Source organism: Onychomys torridus, chromosome 9 (assembly GCF_903995425.1).
Source record: "Onychomys torridus chromosome 9, mOncTor1.1, whole genome shotgun sequence".
In the NCBI taxonomy this organism is placed as follows: Eukaryota; Metazoa; Chordata; class Mammalia; order Rodentia; family Cricetidae; genus Onychomys; species Onychomys torridus.
This window is the reverse complement of record NC_050451.1, coordinates 40,052,720-40,068,999: the sequence shown is the minus strand read 5'-3', so window position 1 is coordinate 40,068,999 and position 16,280 is coordinate 40,052,720. Positions and strand designations below refer to the sequence as shown.

Sequence of the window (16,280 nt, the reverse complement as noted above, 5' to 3'; positions counted from 1 at the left end):
ACAGAAAGAGCTGCCTCAGAAGCCCAGGATGTGAAGAGGGGCAGGTGGGGGCAGGGTCTCCTGTGGTGTCCCAGGCACCGGGTACCACCCTGATCCAGCTGCTTGTGGGAGTGGAGTTGCCTTAGTGGAAGCTGTAGGGGCGTGGTGCTAAGGCTTTGCCTGTCATTGCCCCGGGGCGGGCATACCTACCCGCTGCCCAATCCCTAGCCTCAGCCTCAGCCTTATGAATAAACAATAAAGCCAAGCGCCCTCCCTCTGGCATCCCAGACAGCCAAGGGAGTGTGGGCGGCCCCTACGTAGGTCGAGGCAGGGATGCCTAGCACCCGCGCTGCCGCTGTCCTCCTCGCTCAGCTATACTGAATGCTCACAGGTGAGGACAAGCCTGGCTTCTGCAGACCTGGCGAGAGGCAGGGGACGAGCGGGATTCCAGGGCGGTACCGGGTCGATCTGCGAGTGGGGCAGCCCCGCGGGAGGCGGTGGAGTGCCCTGCACCCTCACCGGAACGCGGTACCCAGGCGCTGACTGAACAGGGACAGCTCTGTGAGCACTGGGCGAATCTTGCAGGCCTGGAAAGACTTCCAGCACTACTTGGTCCACCTCAGACTTGCAGGTCAGTCCCTGGGAGCGGCCTTGGTGCGGGCAGAGCTTCCAGGCTGGCTGCTTTTGTGTGTGGGCTTGGCTCCTTTTGCTCTCCTCACTCTCGCATTTCCACCGTGTGGAAAAGAAGTTCCTCAAGACTGTGAGTCACTCCTTACAAAAGCATGGATCGCAGGGTCCCTGTGACACTTAAAACCTAGCAGTGGAGGAGAGATTGGGGGCTGCAGCGGCCTCCAAAATGGGTCCTGCTACTTTACTGAAAACAAACATTTGAATGATTACTGCAGGGATGTCTGGAGCCTTCTTGCACTTCCTAGGTCCCTCAGAACAGATGGAGGACGCTCCTTGGGAAGGTCACCTAATTAGAAAGAAGGTCAGGCTGGGAAAAGGCTTTGCTACACTTGGTACTCTGGCGTGGCACATAGGCATTGTCCTGAGGTGCTGAGATGCTGTGTGTGCATCCTGGACACTGAGAGAGTTCAGCCAATGTAGATGATAATCACGTAGACGACAGAACTGGCTGAGCAAGACAGCAGCCAAAATAGGACTCTCAAGAATTTGGAGCTGTCCTAAACGAGACATTCTTTTATTTGCTTAGAAAGAAAACTTGGGTACCAAATTAAAATGCAGATCTCTTGCGGAGTATACCAAAGAAAGCTGCTTCAAGTGCCTCCAGTGTTTTCCCTTTGGAAGTTTTCCTTTGAAACTTAAGGAGAGTTAAGGCAAGTTTCACAAACCACCCACAGAGTTCTGAAAGAGCTCTTCACTGAGGACCAATACACGTGCTCAGAAATTACATGGCTCCCCCTTCCTTTTGTGTTTTTCCTTGATCACAAGTCGTCTATTGAGCTCCTGTGGGTTTCCCTCGGCTAAGCATCTTCTGTACTAGCAGCTTCAGCACTGAAGCCCGAAAATCCTTAGCAGCATCATTCAGAAAGACTCAGAGTCCTGGGAGGGAGGTTTCACAGTGTCCGAACACTGGTTCCATTGTTCAGAGTAGAGATTAAAAAGTGTCTGATTTGCTCTCATGGATAAAGTTGAATTTGTTACATAGACTGTAATAATGAACCACACGCTTATGACCAGCTTTAATATTGATTGCACAACTCCCAAGGCTCACTAAGTCCAAGGCAGCTACAGCAACAGAGCCAATTAGGGAAATGAGGCTTTGCCTTTGTTTTCATGCAAAGCTTCTGACTATATATTGTGGGTGTTTCCTTCTGGGGACTGTCTGGTAATTTGTCACTATAGAAGTATTTTTATGCTAAGTGTATGTTCAGAATAAAAATGAGGAAGATGAGCTCATCTTCTATGATAAAATTCACTTGTTAACCCCTATTCACTATGTAGCCCCAGCTGGCCTAGACCTAGATGTAAAGATGAGGCTGTCCTAGAACTCAGCCTCTGCCTCTCTAGTGAGGTGACTAAGAGTGTGGGCCAGCATGCACAGTGCATTGCACTGCATTGTTGTTAATTGAATTTTATTTATTCTAACATAGGTAAAGAAGCCTTCAAAGGTAGTCTGGGTTTATTCTCATCTGTGCAAGATGAAAACTCATTTTTCAGTTAAGATATGTGTGGTCAGTCTTATTTTTCCATATTGCATTTACTTATCGACAATGAGAAAACTATGTGAAATTTCTTTCAGCTTTCCTGTGAAGGCCAACTAGTGCTTAGAGATCTTGCCAACTGAATGAGGTTTGTGCATCCCAAAGGACAGAAATAAAGTGTCAAATTGGGTCATTGAAAAAAACTGTCTGATATGGAAGCAACTGTTTGCTGAAGGAAACTGCTCAGGAAAGGATTCTGCACTAAAAATCTGAAAAAGGAAGTTAGGTGAAGAACAAATAGTCCACAATAGACTGATTCTGTAGATACTTCAAGCTGCCCATCTTTGTAGTTTGAGAGACTTGTATATTGGAACTGTATTTACATGTCTTACATTGCATGATATTTAAGTTTCTTCAAACTGATATGTGTGTTGTCATTTGGTTCTTGTCTGTGCTCCATCCTTTGAAGAAAATAGAATGTTTATGATGATGCTTCTGGTGGTGATGATGATGTTTAGCATGAGTTTCCTCATCTTCATTTTTCCATGAGGTAACTTCGTTGTGGAGATTTTTCCAAGGTTCAGCTAGAACTTGAACATCATGTTCTAATCTCCAAGGCCAGCTTCTCTTTCCAAGGATACGATGATACTCTGCAAGTGAGAAGCATGGATATTTTGTTTGTTTGTGTCATTCAGTCGACTACAGCTTGGGAAGGGAGCAATATGCAGAACTCATTTGTGGTCTGCAGGGTGCAGAGGGCACTTGGCTTGTAGTTGACTTGCCCACTCACCCTCTTCTCAGTCAGCACTGGCGGGGGCTGCTGCAGCTCTTGGGGGAACATACTTCTTGTAGCTACTTTATTCTCTGTCATCCCACTGTGATGGCACAGACAGCTGAAAGGATCGTTTGTCATCCTAACTCTTTAATTTACAGTAAAGGATGGATCCAGCCCAGATCTTAGACCCTGTTTTAGAGACCAGTGACAGTTGCCAATATCACATTGGATCTGTAATGGGATGCCTTAATGCCAAGAGCCACAGCTAGATTAATAGGGCCAGAGTTGACTAATAAAATAGTATTGACAAGGAGAACCTTGATGCTTAGAACAAGACAAGATAAAACAATGACAAATGGATCAATGAGGATCAAGAAGAGCACAAAGTAAAGAGAGTATTATGAGACCTACAGGGAAGGATTTCTTTTCTTTATCAATCAGAGAATTACTAATTAGATTTCTAAATGGTGAGAGGGTAATTGAGAAACAAGATGACCTGATGCTCTGAGGCTTGTTATCTCTCTCTCTCTCTCTCTCTCTCTCTCTCTCTCTCTCTCTCTCTCTCTGTGTGTGTGTGTCTCTGTCTGTCTGTCTGTCTGTCTGTCTCTCTCTCTCTCTCTCTCTCTCTGTGTGTGTGTGTGTGTGTGTGTGTGTGTGTGTGTGTGTGTTAGAGAGAGAAAGAGAAAGAGGGAGGGAGAGAGAGAGAAAGAGAGGGAAACTAAAGCTAAAATATAGTGTAAATGATAGCACAATTTGTTGGTACTGTTAAAGGGTCACATAGGAAAAATCAGCCTAAAGTGACCAAGTAGTGAGCACAACACAGAACCATATAAGGATAGACAGATTGTTATCAAAACTGGTACAAAATAGACACTGCATACTCTTTTCCTTGTCCGTAAGTGATTATTTATATTTACTCTCAACAATCAGCTATTTATTGACTACCTCTTCCATCTATTTGGCATTATTAAAAACTGTAGACAATAAAGACCAGTGCAGAATAAATGTAGTCTTGTTTGGAGTGATAAAACTTACAGGGAAAATAATATAGGTAAAGAAGCTGAGAAAAAATGGGTAGAGAATGGGCCAGGTGGGTTCTTTTGGCAGCAGTTACCTGTCAGAAACATGGTCAGGGCTTGATAAGGGAACAGGGATGAGCAAGTATCAGGTCTAGTATGGTAGAAACAAAATCCGTATGAAAGCTCATGAGCAAAGCATTCAAGAGGGAGTGGTATCTGCCTGAAGGTGTGTATTTACTCAGCCATGGTGTGGGATTTGGATAGAAGACGTGCAGCTGTGTGGTTGTACATTTGGAAGCATTACATTCTGTGTCTTGGAAAGGCAGAGATGCCAAATGGTTAAAGCAAGAACCTTGAAGTCCGAAAGACTCCAAAAGATCAAACAAAACTACATGCTACCACTGAAACAAGTTAATTATCTTCTGTAAACATGTAATTTCATCATCCAGAAGATAACCAGGATCATGGTAGCACCCACCTCACTAGGTGGGATTAAATGAGGCACATTTCCATCATGCACTTCACAAAAGTTGGCACAAAGCATTACCCAAACACTAGCCATTCTTGATTGATCACTATCGTTTTATTCTCAAGAACAAGCCACCTGGGTAGTCTATAATGGATTACAAAGGAGACAGTCTAGACAGAGTCACCAATTAGAAGGTAATTATAAGAATGATCTAGTTAGGAAGCAACAATTCCAAGAGGGGCAATGAAAGACAGAGTCACAGGAGTTGGGACTCTGGCATTTATAAGAGAAACATTGATGATGATACTAAAAGTTGGGTGAGAAAACCAATTGTGTCTGAGATAGACCTTAGTAGCTACTGGGCTTTAAAAGATAGAGAAAGACCCCATCTGTTACTTGAAGGCTAAATGTCAGTTTGAGTTGCAAAGGAAGATTTTTGTAGCAGTCACTACAGGATCTGTCCTCCTTGCTTGAAAGCTCAAGTGTCCATTTGGATAGAAAGGAAAAAGAGCAGACCTACGAAAGGCTGCTGCTTCACTACGACCCCATCATTCCAGTAGACAAAAGAAATCCGAGAGCAGGGATTTTTTTTCTCTCCATTTCTCCTCAGCTTTTCACAATATTTCTGTGACTATCAGCCAGGTGTCACAGCTTACCTGTGTCTTCGGTACTCTTAGGACAGTGTTCACAGTCCTTTTATAATAGACATGAAATTCAATTTATCCTTTGAATTTGGTCATAATAAAAATGTTTAGCATTCTGGTTTCCCTGTCATGTCTTTGTTTTGGTAAGACACTGAAGCTCTTCATCTCAGCGGGAAACACTGATCACGTAAGTGTGTAGAAAACCTGATATTTAAGTCTAAGGCTACAGTTTTCTGTTTGTTTGCTTTTTAATATCACTTTTCATTGTTACTGAAGCTTGACTATGCCCAGACTGGACAAAGAAGGAGATCCTGGACTGTGTCTATTTAAGATTGCAAAAGATAATGCTTGACAGAACAGCTTATCTGCCCACCCATCAGTGGCAGAAATGCAACAAATTACTTAGAGGACAGCCAAGCCATTAGGGTAGCTTGATAGGGAGAGACAGACAAAGTGATGCTGATTAGCTCTCTAAAAAATGCTTTCTAAGCTTAGTGGAGGTAATATCTGCTTCTTGTTAGGAGTTTGGTTGGTTTGTCAGAACTAACCTGCACTGGGAGACACAGTAAGGAAAGCACCCAGAGATGCAGGATGAACAGCAGAGGAGCATTCCTTCCTATTGTTCCTTAAGTATTCTGATGACTGAGACAATTTAATGTGAGACACAGATGCTCGTACACAGTGAAATATTCCCTTTTCCCTTCTCCCAGCAGAGTAGCCTAAAGACAATTGAGGCTTTTCAGACACTATTTGCTCAGCATTTCCTCTCTCCTGGGCACTTAGCCACATAGGGGGTAGAGTGTAGAGAGAGGAAAGAAAAGGCCAGAGACCACAAAATATGGCTTCATGGTTTATGTGGGGTTAAGGATATCATCATCAGCCTGACTGTGGTCACTCCTTTCATTCATGTTTCCTAATGTCATGCACTTCCCATTGTCTATTGCCAACTCCTAAGAGGGGTGATAGCACGTGCACTGGGCCTGGAAGATGAGGGCATTTGAAATCATCTGCTACTTTCTCTGAGTGGCAGACTGCTTGCTGCTGCCATTCCTACAGCCCATCATTTCACTTCTCCTAAGGTTCAGATGTTACCTGCAGTAGTGGAGAAAAGGAGCAAATGGTCTCAACACACAGACACACAACAGGCTCCCGCTCACCCCCACTTTCTCTGCTGTAATTGGATTTAGAAAGCAGGTGGCCAGCACTTAATCACAGAAGCGACATCCTTCAGAGCCGAGGCAGATTTCCCTGCACATAGACATTTAGAACAGTAGATGTAGAAGGATATAAGAGCCTAAAGGAGAATTCTGTCTTGGAAAGCTGGCTGAGGCTAGTTAAACCTTTACATTTTTCTCATTTCCACTCAATCTAATTTGTCCATAAAATTCTCTTCTCAGCCCATAGGACCACAATCAAATGTGCAGCACTCATTTGCACCTGTGGGTACCTCCACTCCGTGAAGGAAGCATGCTGAGACTGCAGAAACATTGTTGGTTTTGTTTTTGCTTCATGATAACCACACATGAATATACACTCATAGAAGTAAGGATTCTCAAAGTGTGTTTTGTTAACTCCCTGTTTTGTAAATTCAGAAATCATCTCCTAATGCTAGCCCATGCCCTTCTAAACTCTGTTACAGCCATTGATGTTTAGGGCTTCTCTGGATCTTGTCCAGAAGCTTAGCCTTGTATAGACCAAGCTTTTAGACCTAGTTTTCTTGAACTTGGGGCCTTGTGTATGCTACATAGGCATTCTGTCATTGAGCTGTAGGCCCAGCCCCCAAAGCACCCCTTCCATCCTCTAGTTTGTTTAGTATGATTTCAGCAAATGGAGGGAGAATGGATATCTTCCTGAGCTGATCTGAAACAAACCAAACTTCTGTAGTTATTATCAATGTTTTGGTCTATTTCAGTACTGATGTAGTGGCCTAGTTCAGTTTGTCTACACAGAAATCCAAAGGTGTGGACTCATTGCCCATGGACACTTTTGATTCACAGTTTTCATTTTTCTTTCTTTCAAGGAAGGAAAAGTGAGACACCAGAACAAACCCTCTATAGGCACATGTCACCCAATGATGGAATAAGATATTTTCTAGCATGTCTAAAATAGAATGATATTTCAAATGTTGGTATCCATTGGCATGTGTTATTTCTTTTTTTAAATCAAATGTCTTCTCCATATTTTCTCTTTTTAAAATGATGCTATGTAGAGATAACTTAATATTTAGTTAAGATTGTTCCAATCTTGCCATCTAAATGGTATCCATTTCACTCCCTAAGGATCTTGGTGGGTGGGGTGGCTTGAAGAGATAGACAGGATTAATGTTTCTCCTAGTCTCTCTGGCCTCAGTTTCCTTTGGCTGCTGACTTTATGATCTTGGATGACACAGTTCCTCTCTGAATGTGGCACTGTGACGGCTCACAGCTGGGTTCTCTTCCTGTATTTTCCAGAAGCCCGTGGAGTCAAGCTTCACTATGGCTCACCACTCCAGAAATGCAGTGGCTCTGGCGTGGCAAATGCCTATTGCTTGCTTTATCCATTTCTATAGATGGGGGATTTGGATGCTGCTCATCTGAGCTCTTCTGACTCAAGGTTTCCCAGGAAGTTCAGCTCACCGATGGTTCCCTGGATGGTACTGGTGTTGGCATGTAGCTTCAGCTCCAATCTGTGGATTCCTTTCTACACATTTTTTTAAAAATCCAGTTTTCTTTTGTTCTTCAGCCATTGAATCATGCTTCAAGAAGCTGACTTTCTCATTTTCTGTGGTAAAAGGACCTTTAAGACTAAATGGGAGCCAGCAGTGGTGGCCCACGGCACCTTTAGTCCCAGTACTTGAGAGGCAGATGCAGTCGGATCTCTGAGAGTTCAAGGCAAATCTGGTTTACAAAGTGAGTTCCAGGATACCTAGGGCTGTTACACAGAGAAACCCTGGCTCGAAAAACAAAACAACAATAAAAGACTAAATGGGATAACATGTGAAAGCTTGTTATCCTTCAGGGAAGAATATCTCATGAAATTGTGTGTTTCTATATTTCACCGCCTCAAATTATGTGCATAATCAAGGCAGATTAGTTAAATGCACTTGAACAAAAGCAGAAATGTAAACTTCACAAGGACGAGGATGTGCTTTTTCTATTTTAATTTCTGGATTGAATCTTCTAGAAAACTTACAGAATCTTAAACAATTTTTCCTTATTGTGCTGGGGATCAGGATTTGGAAATTTTCAATAATGTGAAATTAAACAGCTATACACAGCACAATGGATAGTGCATTACGTGCAAACCTTTAAATTGTGGGGTGATGAACTGTTTAAATATATATTTGGAGGATTAGTTGTAATGAGAATGTGAGTAGTTTGAAGAGTCTAAGAAAATCTAATTACTATAAACCATAGATAACTAGCAAGAAGTAAAAATTTAACACTTTAAAAATAACAAATGTTCACATTGCCTAAGTATCTTTTCTTATTCTAAAATTTTTGAAACATGAAAGTTTTGTGTATAATTTTTCTTGTTGTTGCAAAGAGTTTTAACATTTATAAAGTATATTTTGGGTAAAAAATGATTCACATGCATTTTAAACTCATGAAAATAACTGATTTTCAGTATGCTTTGATATTTATCAAGTTTTAAAACATACTTTCCATTTTGATCACTGTAGCAAGATACCACAACTGGAGATGAGGAGGGGAGAAGAAGGGAACTATAAACAACTCCAGTTACAGTAGGAGAATAACAAAAGTTCTCAAATTCAGCTCTTACATGTCTGGACTCTTGAAGTCCAAGCTAAGGGTAGTAGCAGATGTGGTATCTGGTTAGGGCCTGGTTCCCAGATGTCAAGTGTTATGAGATCACATGATAGACAAGAAGGGAAGTGGAGTCTGGGGGATCTTTCATAGTGACTCTGGTCACATTCATCAGCGCTCTGTCTTCATGACCAAATTTTCTAAAAGCCTCATCTCCCAACACCATCCTATGATTAGGTCTCATGAATTTTAGGGACACCAACATGCAGACCACAGAAACACAAAAGTTTTTTAAATGTGTTTGTAACTTTTACTTTCCATCTCCTAGACATGGTGCTGTTTCTACAGTCATTTTGTGTACCATTTCTCAGGGAGCTTTAAGTTAAATCAGCTGCAGAATTCAGAAAGGAAAAGCAAATTGGGTTATCCATGTCTCAAGGGGACAAAGAAATAGAACAAGCATCTCCTACCTCCCTTCTCTGGGAGGAAGTCAAGGAGACCACTGTACCTCTGGGTTAAGTTAAAGGAGCTCATTTGCAAATATACCCACATGACAGTGTGCTATGCTTTGCTTTTCTACAGGACTCAATTACTGGGGCTGTCAACTCCTTCAACTTGTATTTCTCTTCCATTATGAGCAGACCAGCTCTGATGCACAGCTCTGTGGCTTTCTGTAGCATTCTCTTCCTCCCCTTAGCCACACAATGTCTGGCTTTCCCCAAAGTAGAAAAGATGGAGGTATCACATGCTTATACAGAGGAAGAGCAGCCTCAGAAGATGGACACAGGTGACCAAGAAAACATCTCCTTTGCTCCAAAGTACATGCCCCAGCGGATGTCCTCTGAAGCTCCAATGGTACTGTCTGCAGGATCAACAGTGATGCAGTTAGATAAAGTATTCTCTGCCAACAAAGAACACCACCTTCCAGGAGCTGGGCTTCTGAAGATCCCTGATCTTCACTCTTCCAGTGAGCCAGTGGTCTCAACCAGTGAACAAGGGCATGGTCCCAGTCAGCTTGAAAGAATGTCTCCTAAACAGAGACTTCCCAAGGCCAAGTCAGTCATTGCTGTCTCTTCACCTACTTCTGTTAGTCTTCACCAGGAGGGACCATACAGCAGTTCTAGCACCCAGCCCACTGTAGAAGGGATCACAGATATAACACGTGACTTCTTGAAGTATATGGATTATCAGTTACTTACATCTGAAAGTCAAGAAGCAGTTAGCTTGGGAAATACACCTCCATCTTATATAAATACCAAAGAAATGATAACCCCCAATCCAAGAACTGAGAAAGTTCAAACAGATGCAGCCAAGAAGACCATTGCCTTTCCTGGTGCTGATTCAATAGCAGACACAGGGTCTGATGGGAAGAGGCTCTCAGACAAGCCGGCTGACAACACCCAGACCACACACTTGGTGGCAACCCCTGAGGATATTTTGAATATTGATCCAACAGCTGACAGTCTCCTGGGGGACCTCAAGGTCACAGTGAGTGTCAGCACAGCTGTTCCAGTTTCTTCTGTCCCAAGTGATGAGTGGGATGACACCAAATTTGAGAGTGTGAGTCAGACAAGGACCCCAGATTTAGGAGACAGTGTAGAGACTCAAGTGAGAACAGAGCCACCACTCAGAATGCCTGAGAGCTTTGAAGGGATTGAGGGGAGCCCCACTTCCACAGAGGTTAACAAGATGACTCCAGAGCTGCATGAAGGAGAGACACCCATGGGGACAGCTCTGATAATTGCACTGGAGGAAGAGAGATCACCAGTCTTTACCCATCAAATTTCCTCAACTCCCACAAGTCTGACAGAAGACCCTGTGGTTTCCAGTGTGAACCTGTTCCCAAGTGCCAGAGGCTTCACAGCACCCACCCTGGAGGACAGAACCATGCTTTTCTCAAAGAATGCAGTTTCTACCTCTCAATATGAGTCTGAGACACATCAGGCACTAGGAAATGTGCTAAAAGGTAAGAGAGAAATGTAGCAGGAATCTTAACAGGTCTTATTAATAAAATCAAACCTGAGCCAGGTATTGAGGTGAATGCTAGAAGATCAGAGAAACAGAACAAGCCACAGCTTCCTCACCTTGCCAGTTCCTCAGCTGATCCTTTTTCCTCAGACTGGAAGCCTCTGAGTCCTCATATCTGAATGGATCTCAGCTGAATTGTGCTGCTCAAACCCTAAAAGCTTAACCAGCCAAATACTTAACCAGCCAAATGCTTCTAGTTTCTGGTCTTCACGCCTTATATATCTTTCTGTTTTTGCCATCACTCCCTGGGATTAAAGGCTCACTTCTTGGATTAAAGGCGTGTGTCACCATGCTTGGCTATTTCCAGTGTGGCTGAGATCCAGAGGGATTTCTGTCTGTGGAATGCTAGGATTAAAGACACGAGTGCCACCATTTTCTAGCCTCTGTATCTAGTGGCTGGCTGTTCTCTGACCCCAGATAAATTTATTAGGGTGCACAGTATTTTGGAGAGCACAATACCACCACAGAGAAAAGTACAAAATTGAAACAACAAAACACCCCCAAACTTTTCTAATTTGGAAACTTTTAATTTGGATTTATTTTTTATTGTATGTATTTTAAAAATTTTTTGAGATGGGATTATGAAAGGATTCCTTGACTTCACAATTTTCCTACCTTTGCCCCTAATTGCTAGGACTGCAGATGTGTGTCATCATGCCTGGCTGGTTAGTTAGTTAGTTAATTTGTTTGTTTTCTTTGGTTTTAGTCTTAAACTTACCATGTAGTTCAGTTGACCTCAAACATATGACTATCCTATTCTCTCTACCTCCTGCGTAGTGAGATTATAGATGTGTCCTGCTAAGTTAGGTTTTGGTTTTATTTTTAAATGGTGACTTAGAAACAGTTATTCAAGTTTTAATCAATGACAGAGTATTCAAATAAATCATATCTACTCTATGAAAAATCATACCTTGCACATGTCAAGGTCTTCAACTAAGGACAGTTTCCGGCACATCCCACTCCTCCTTGGGATACTTGGCAATGTTTGGAGATATTTTGAGTTGTTTTGACTGAGGGTTACTTCTGATATCTCCTCGTTAGGGGCCAGGGATGCTTTAGAACATTCTACCTCTACAGGACAGCTTCCAAAAACAAATGTCTCAGTCAATATATCAACAGCATTGAAACCAATGTAGCTGAATATTCTTAAATCTTTTGTCATGAAAGTATATAAATACATATAAAAATATAAAGGAAGAAGGTATATGTTTTAGTTTCACAACAATGTATGATACATATTTATACCTCATTGCAAAATATATTCACATCTTTGATATTTCTCACCAAAAATAATTAGGTAAAATTTATCCTGTGCTATTATCCACTTTGGTTTTCTGACCTTATTTGCCCCAAAATAAATTGGTTAGAAATAATATGGAAAGAAAATATAAATTATCTAGTGGCTTCATTCTGAATTTTCCTTTTCTTGACCTCCTCATCTTAAAATATGAAAAGGTGAAACCTTAATATTGGTTGTTGATGGATTATGTTATTATTTATGCAGTTGGCTACATAATAGCATCCAGAAGGAAATACTATGTAAAAAGTGGATATATTCATTTCCAATTGTTTTAGAATATGCAAATCTTATGACCTGAGTTAAGTAACCTGTTAATGAAAAGGAAAAAAAAAATGAACAGATTTGTAATATGGCTTATAAAGTTTTGTTGAGATTTAATTAAAATGGTAAAAGTGATCATTTTATAAATAACAAAAGTAAGATGGAACAGGTTACATGCCTATTTCAGTTTTTAGTTTTTGTTTGTTTGCTTTGTTTTATTTTGAGACAGTTATCTCAAGTGGCTCAGACTCACACTTGCTAAACTACCAAAGCTGGCCTTTAATGCCGGATTCTCACACCTCTCCCTCTTGAGTGCTCTGATTATAGTTGTGTGTTACGGTGCCCAGTTTCTAACTCATTTTTAGAAGACTGAAAGGGCTGTAAAGTCTACATTTTCATAGATACTTCTAGACAACGTTTTATAAGTTCTATTTAAACTTTTTGTGAGGGTACATTTTACTACTATGTAACCGTGTGTGGCTTCAAAAGTGGAGAGGGTCACACATTTCTGCCTCTCAATAGCTGAGATAAAGTCATGCACCATCACTCATAGCATAAGCTGCTTTTAAAAAGACATTGAGTTGAGCTCGCGTAAACATGAAGATGTTAAATATGATGAAATAATCATTTTGTTTCAATTGTCCATAGCACTTACGTTTCTAGAACATAAAATCACATGGCCCCTAGGATACATTACACCAGCAAGTCTATATTGTTATATTTTGGACTTTTACAGTTGCAAACTAAAAAGAAAAATAGATTTGATAACATCCAGGCTATTTTGGTGATCAAATATGCTCTCAGTAATAATTGCCTCCTTTACCTACTGTTTTATGAACAGGCCCGGTGGTTAAGAGCCCTTACTGCTCTTGCAGAGGAGTTGAGTTTGGTTCCCAGCACCCACGTCAGGTGGACTTACCTGTAACCCCAGGTCTAGGGAATCCAGCATCCTCTTCTGGCCTCCATGGGCACCTGCACTAGTGTACACAGACACATGCACAAAGACATACTTAAAAATAAAACAGCTAAGAAAAAGTTGTCTATTGGAAAACTACTTTGTGCAAGGTACCACGTTATATTTGGAATAGAAAGACTTTGCCTGTTTCAAAAAAATAAAAGAAGGAAGGAGAGAGGGGGGGAGGGAAGGAGGGAGGGAGAGAGAAAGAAAAAACAGTAAGTAAATACTGTTCTCATTTAATAGTGAAGGACACCGAAAGCTAAAGATGATCAGTAGTTGTCTTAGGTCACAAAGCTAGAGAGTGGTTGAATCAAAATTCTGACCCAAGTAAACTGTCTGTGTCATCATTATTCTTGTCCACTGTGGGATAGGATTCCATGGGTGGTATCATGATCCCTCTCCTTTAACGCATGTGGGAGGGTAAGTTAAGAGTGCACACCATACCCTGACTGCCCTGCCTATCTATCCTAGAAACTAGGTGAACACTGGTTGATGTAATTATTATTTTTTAATTTTAAAATGCCAACTTTATTTCCCCTTTTATATGCAAATATTAACATTAATATGGAAAAATACTTCTGAGAGATTTTAGTGTGACTTAGTTTTTTATAGTTTGTTTCTTACCAGACTGATTCAACCAATATTCAAGCATGTCTGAGAAGCCCAGCTAGCCATCTTCCTATTTTGCTTCAATTTTATTCTAGGGTTTTTGTTGATTTGTTTGTTTTCACATTTCCTTCTTTATTTCTGCCTTAGTTTGCCCCACAACTCCCCCAAGCAGCTACAGTAACATTTGTTTACTGTTCTTTGATTCCCGTCTCTGAAAGAGTTATCTGCTCTTTTTCAATTTATTGACCGCATGGAGACTTTAGTGTATAAGAATTTGGTCTATTTAAAAATGTTTCCCTCCTTTTAAGACATCACTCAAGAGATGACTATGGCCACTCAAGAACCAGACCCCATATTACCCATGGTGACACAAGAGAATATTGAGGTTCCCAGAGGCAGTGGGGAGCCTGAAGAAGGCATGCCATCTCACTCTCCTGTGTCTGCTGATGTGGGTGCCACTGAGCTGTCCAGAAGATGGGAGTCTCTGGCCACTCCAGCCTCCACCACTGTTGTCCCTTTGCCTCTTGAAGTTACCTCTTCTATGGAAGGTCAGTCGGGGAGTGTGGCTTCAGTGTTTGAAGGAGGAGTGTGGATCTTTACTGTGAGTTACTGGGATGAGTGAGACACCTGGCCTTTCACCAGCATGTACGTGTTCTCTACCTGGACAGATGGTCAACTCTCTGTGCTTGTAGAAATGCGTTATAGTCTCAAAGGATGAGGTGACTCTCCTGGTCTCCAAGTCCAAACCTCCTGAGGACTCCCTCCTAAGAGCCAGGGTTGAGAATTTAAAACTTGTAAGGACCTAGGTTTAAAGCCACCTTTGGCCCTCTGGAAGACTGTGGCCTCAGATAAGCTGCTGAACTTCTTTCTGTAGGCCTCTGTTTATTTCCAGTAGTCTACTTAGGTTATGATAAAGAAGTAATGTGTGAAAGGGCTTTCAATATCATAGACCCTCAGGTACTCCGCGCTCTCTCTCTCTCTCTTTCTTTCTCTCTCTCTCTCTCTGGCAATGAAGTTTTGACATCTGTCTGGTTATCAGAATCTTTTAGGAGAGAGAGAGACAGAGACACAGAGATAGAGAAAGAGACAGAGCCAGAGAGAAACAGAGAGACAGAGAGAAAGAAAATATATTTAAGAAATATATGTAGTTCTTCATTTATTTATTTCATCATTGTCTAAACAAAGATTCATTGAGGTATTTTTAAAATATAATAAATACTTTCTAATTCTGCCTCAATATCCTCCTTCCAAAATAAAACAAACAAAACAACACAAAACTCAACTCTAGAGTCTTGACAATAACCTTCATGGAATCTGATGACTCTTACCCTAAATGTCTCTTTTCTGACTGGTAACCATGATTATCATTTTGTTTTCATAATCTCCTTCACTGCACACAACTTCCAGGTTTCATTTATCTATACTTACTACTACAAATACACATTTCATATTTTTTGCTGTTTTTAACTTTATAAGACATAATATTGTACTAGAGATAAATCTTTTGGAACTTGGCCTTTTAAGCTATGCTTACTGTTCTGATTGCCAGGCATCCCGTAGTTGTTGTTGTTCTGACATCATACTCCATTTTGGAAACACATCTCACTATTTATCCAGTGTTCATCTGTGCTCCTGCTGTCTGTATTTGGGCCATTTCCAGGTATAGCTGTTGTGACTACAGCTATTATGAATACTCTTCTATATGCTGGCTTCAGACCTGTGAAGGACTTTCTCATAGAAAGTGGAGTTGCTGGCCACGGAATGTATGAGTATTTGACATCAGGGGCCAATGTCTCCTTCTCATAGTGGTTGTTGCACCAATTTGTATTCCCCATAGGAAATATAAGGGGCCCTGTGGCTCTCCATCATGGGAATTTATATATAATATATATATATATATATATATATATATATATATATATATATATATATATTATATGAATTATGTATATACTTCCCCTGTGGCTCACAGGCAAAGAGATCCTGATTCAGAAAGTTGGGAATGTGTGAGTTCTGTCTGGGGAGAGTCTGACGATTCAAGCTATGATTGTTACAGTTTCTTTAGATGGATGCTTTGAAAGAAAGTCTACTTTAGTCATGGATCTAGATTCAGACTCTTCCATGTGATTGGTGAGGCATACTTGTTCTTTCCAAAGTAATCCCTGGCATTTAATCATACATTTTTTAAACAATTTTCTGCCTTTGGTACCCTATACAAAATTCTGCACCATCCATTATACTATCAATAGAATAAGTGGAAGATAAAATTTTAAAAGCGAAATTACAATTTGAGGCCATGTATCATCTCAGATGATGAGGTATTT

General features: G+C 41.1%; 1 protein-coding gene across 2 annotated transcripts in view; it reads left to right on the top strand.

Annotated features, from left to right (window-relative positions):
• Positions 1-261: 261 nt before the first annotated feature.
• The window catches only part of Armh4 (armadillo like helical domain containing 4), a 104,156-nt gene continuing 88,137 nt past the window's right edge, over positions 262-16,280 (top strand). The window contains exons 1-3 of one of the 2 annotated variants that reach the window (XM_036199518.1): positions 262-370; positions 9,383-10,766; positions 14,265-14,504. In XM_036199518.1, coding sequence (XP_036055411.1) covers positions 9,434-10,766; positions 14,265-14,504 — 1,573 coding nt within the window. In that variant the 5' untranslated portion in view covers positions 262-370; positions 9,383-9,433. Of the gene's footprint in view, positions 371-553; positions 611-9,382; positions 10,767-14,264; positions 14,505-16,280 lie in introns of those variants that run through there. The other variant, XM_036199519.1, reaches the window with a different exon arrangement.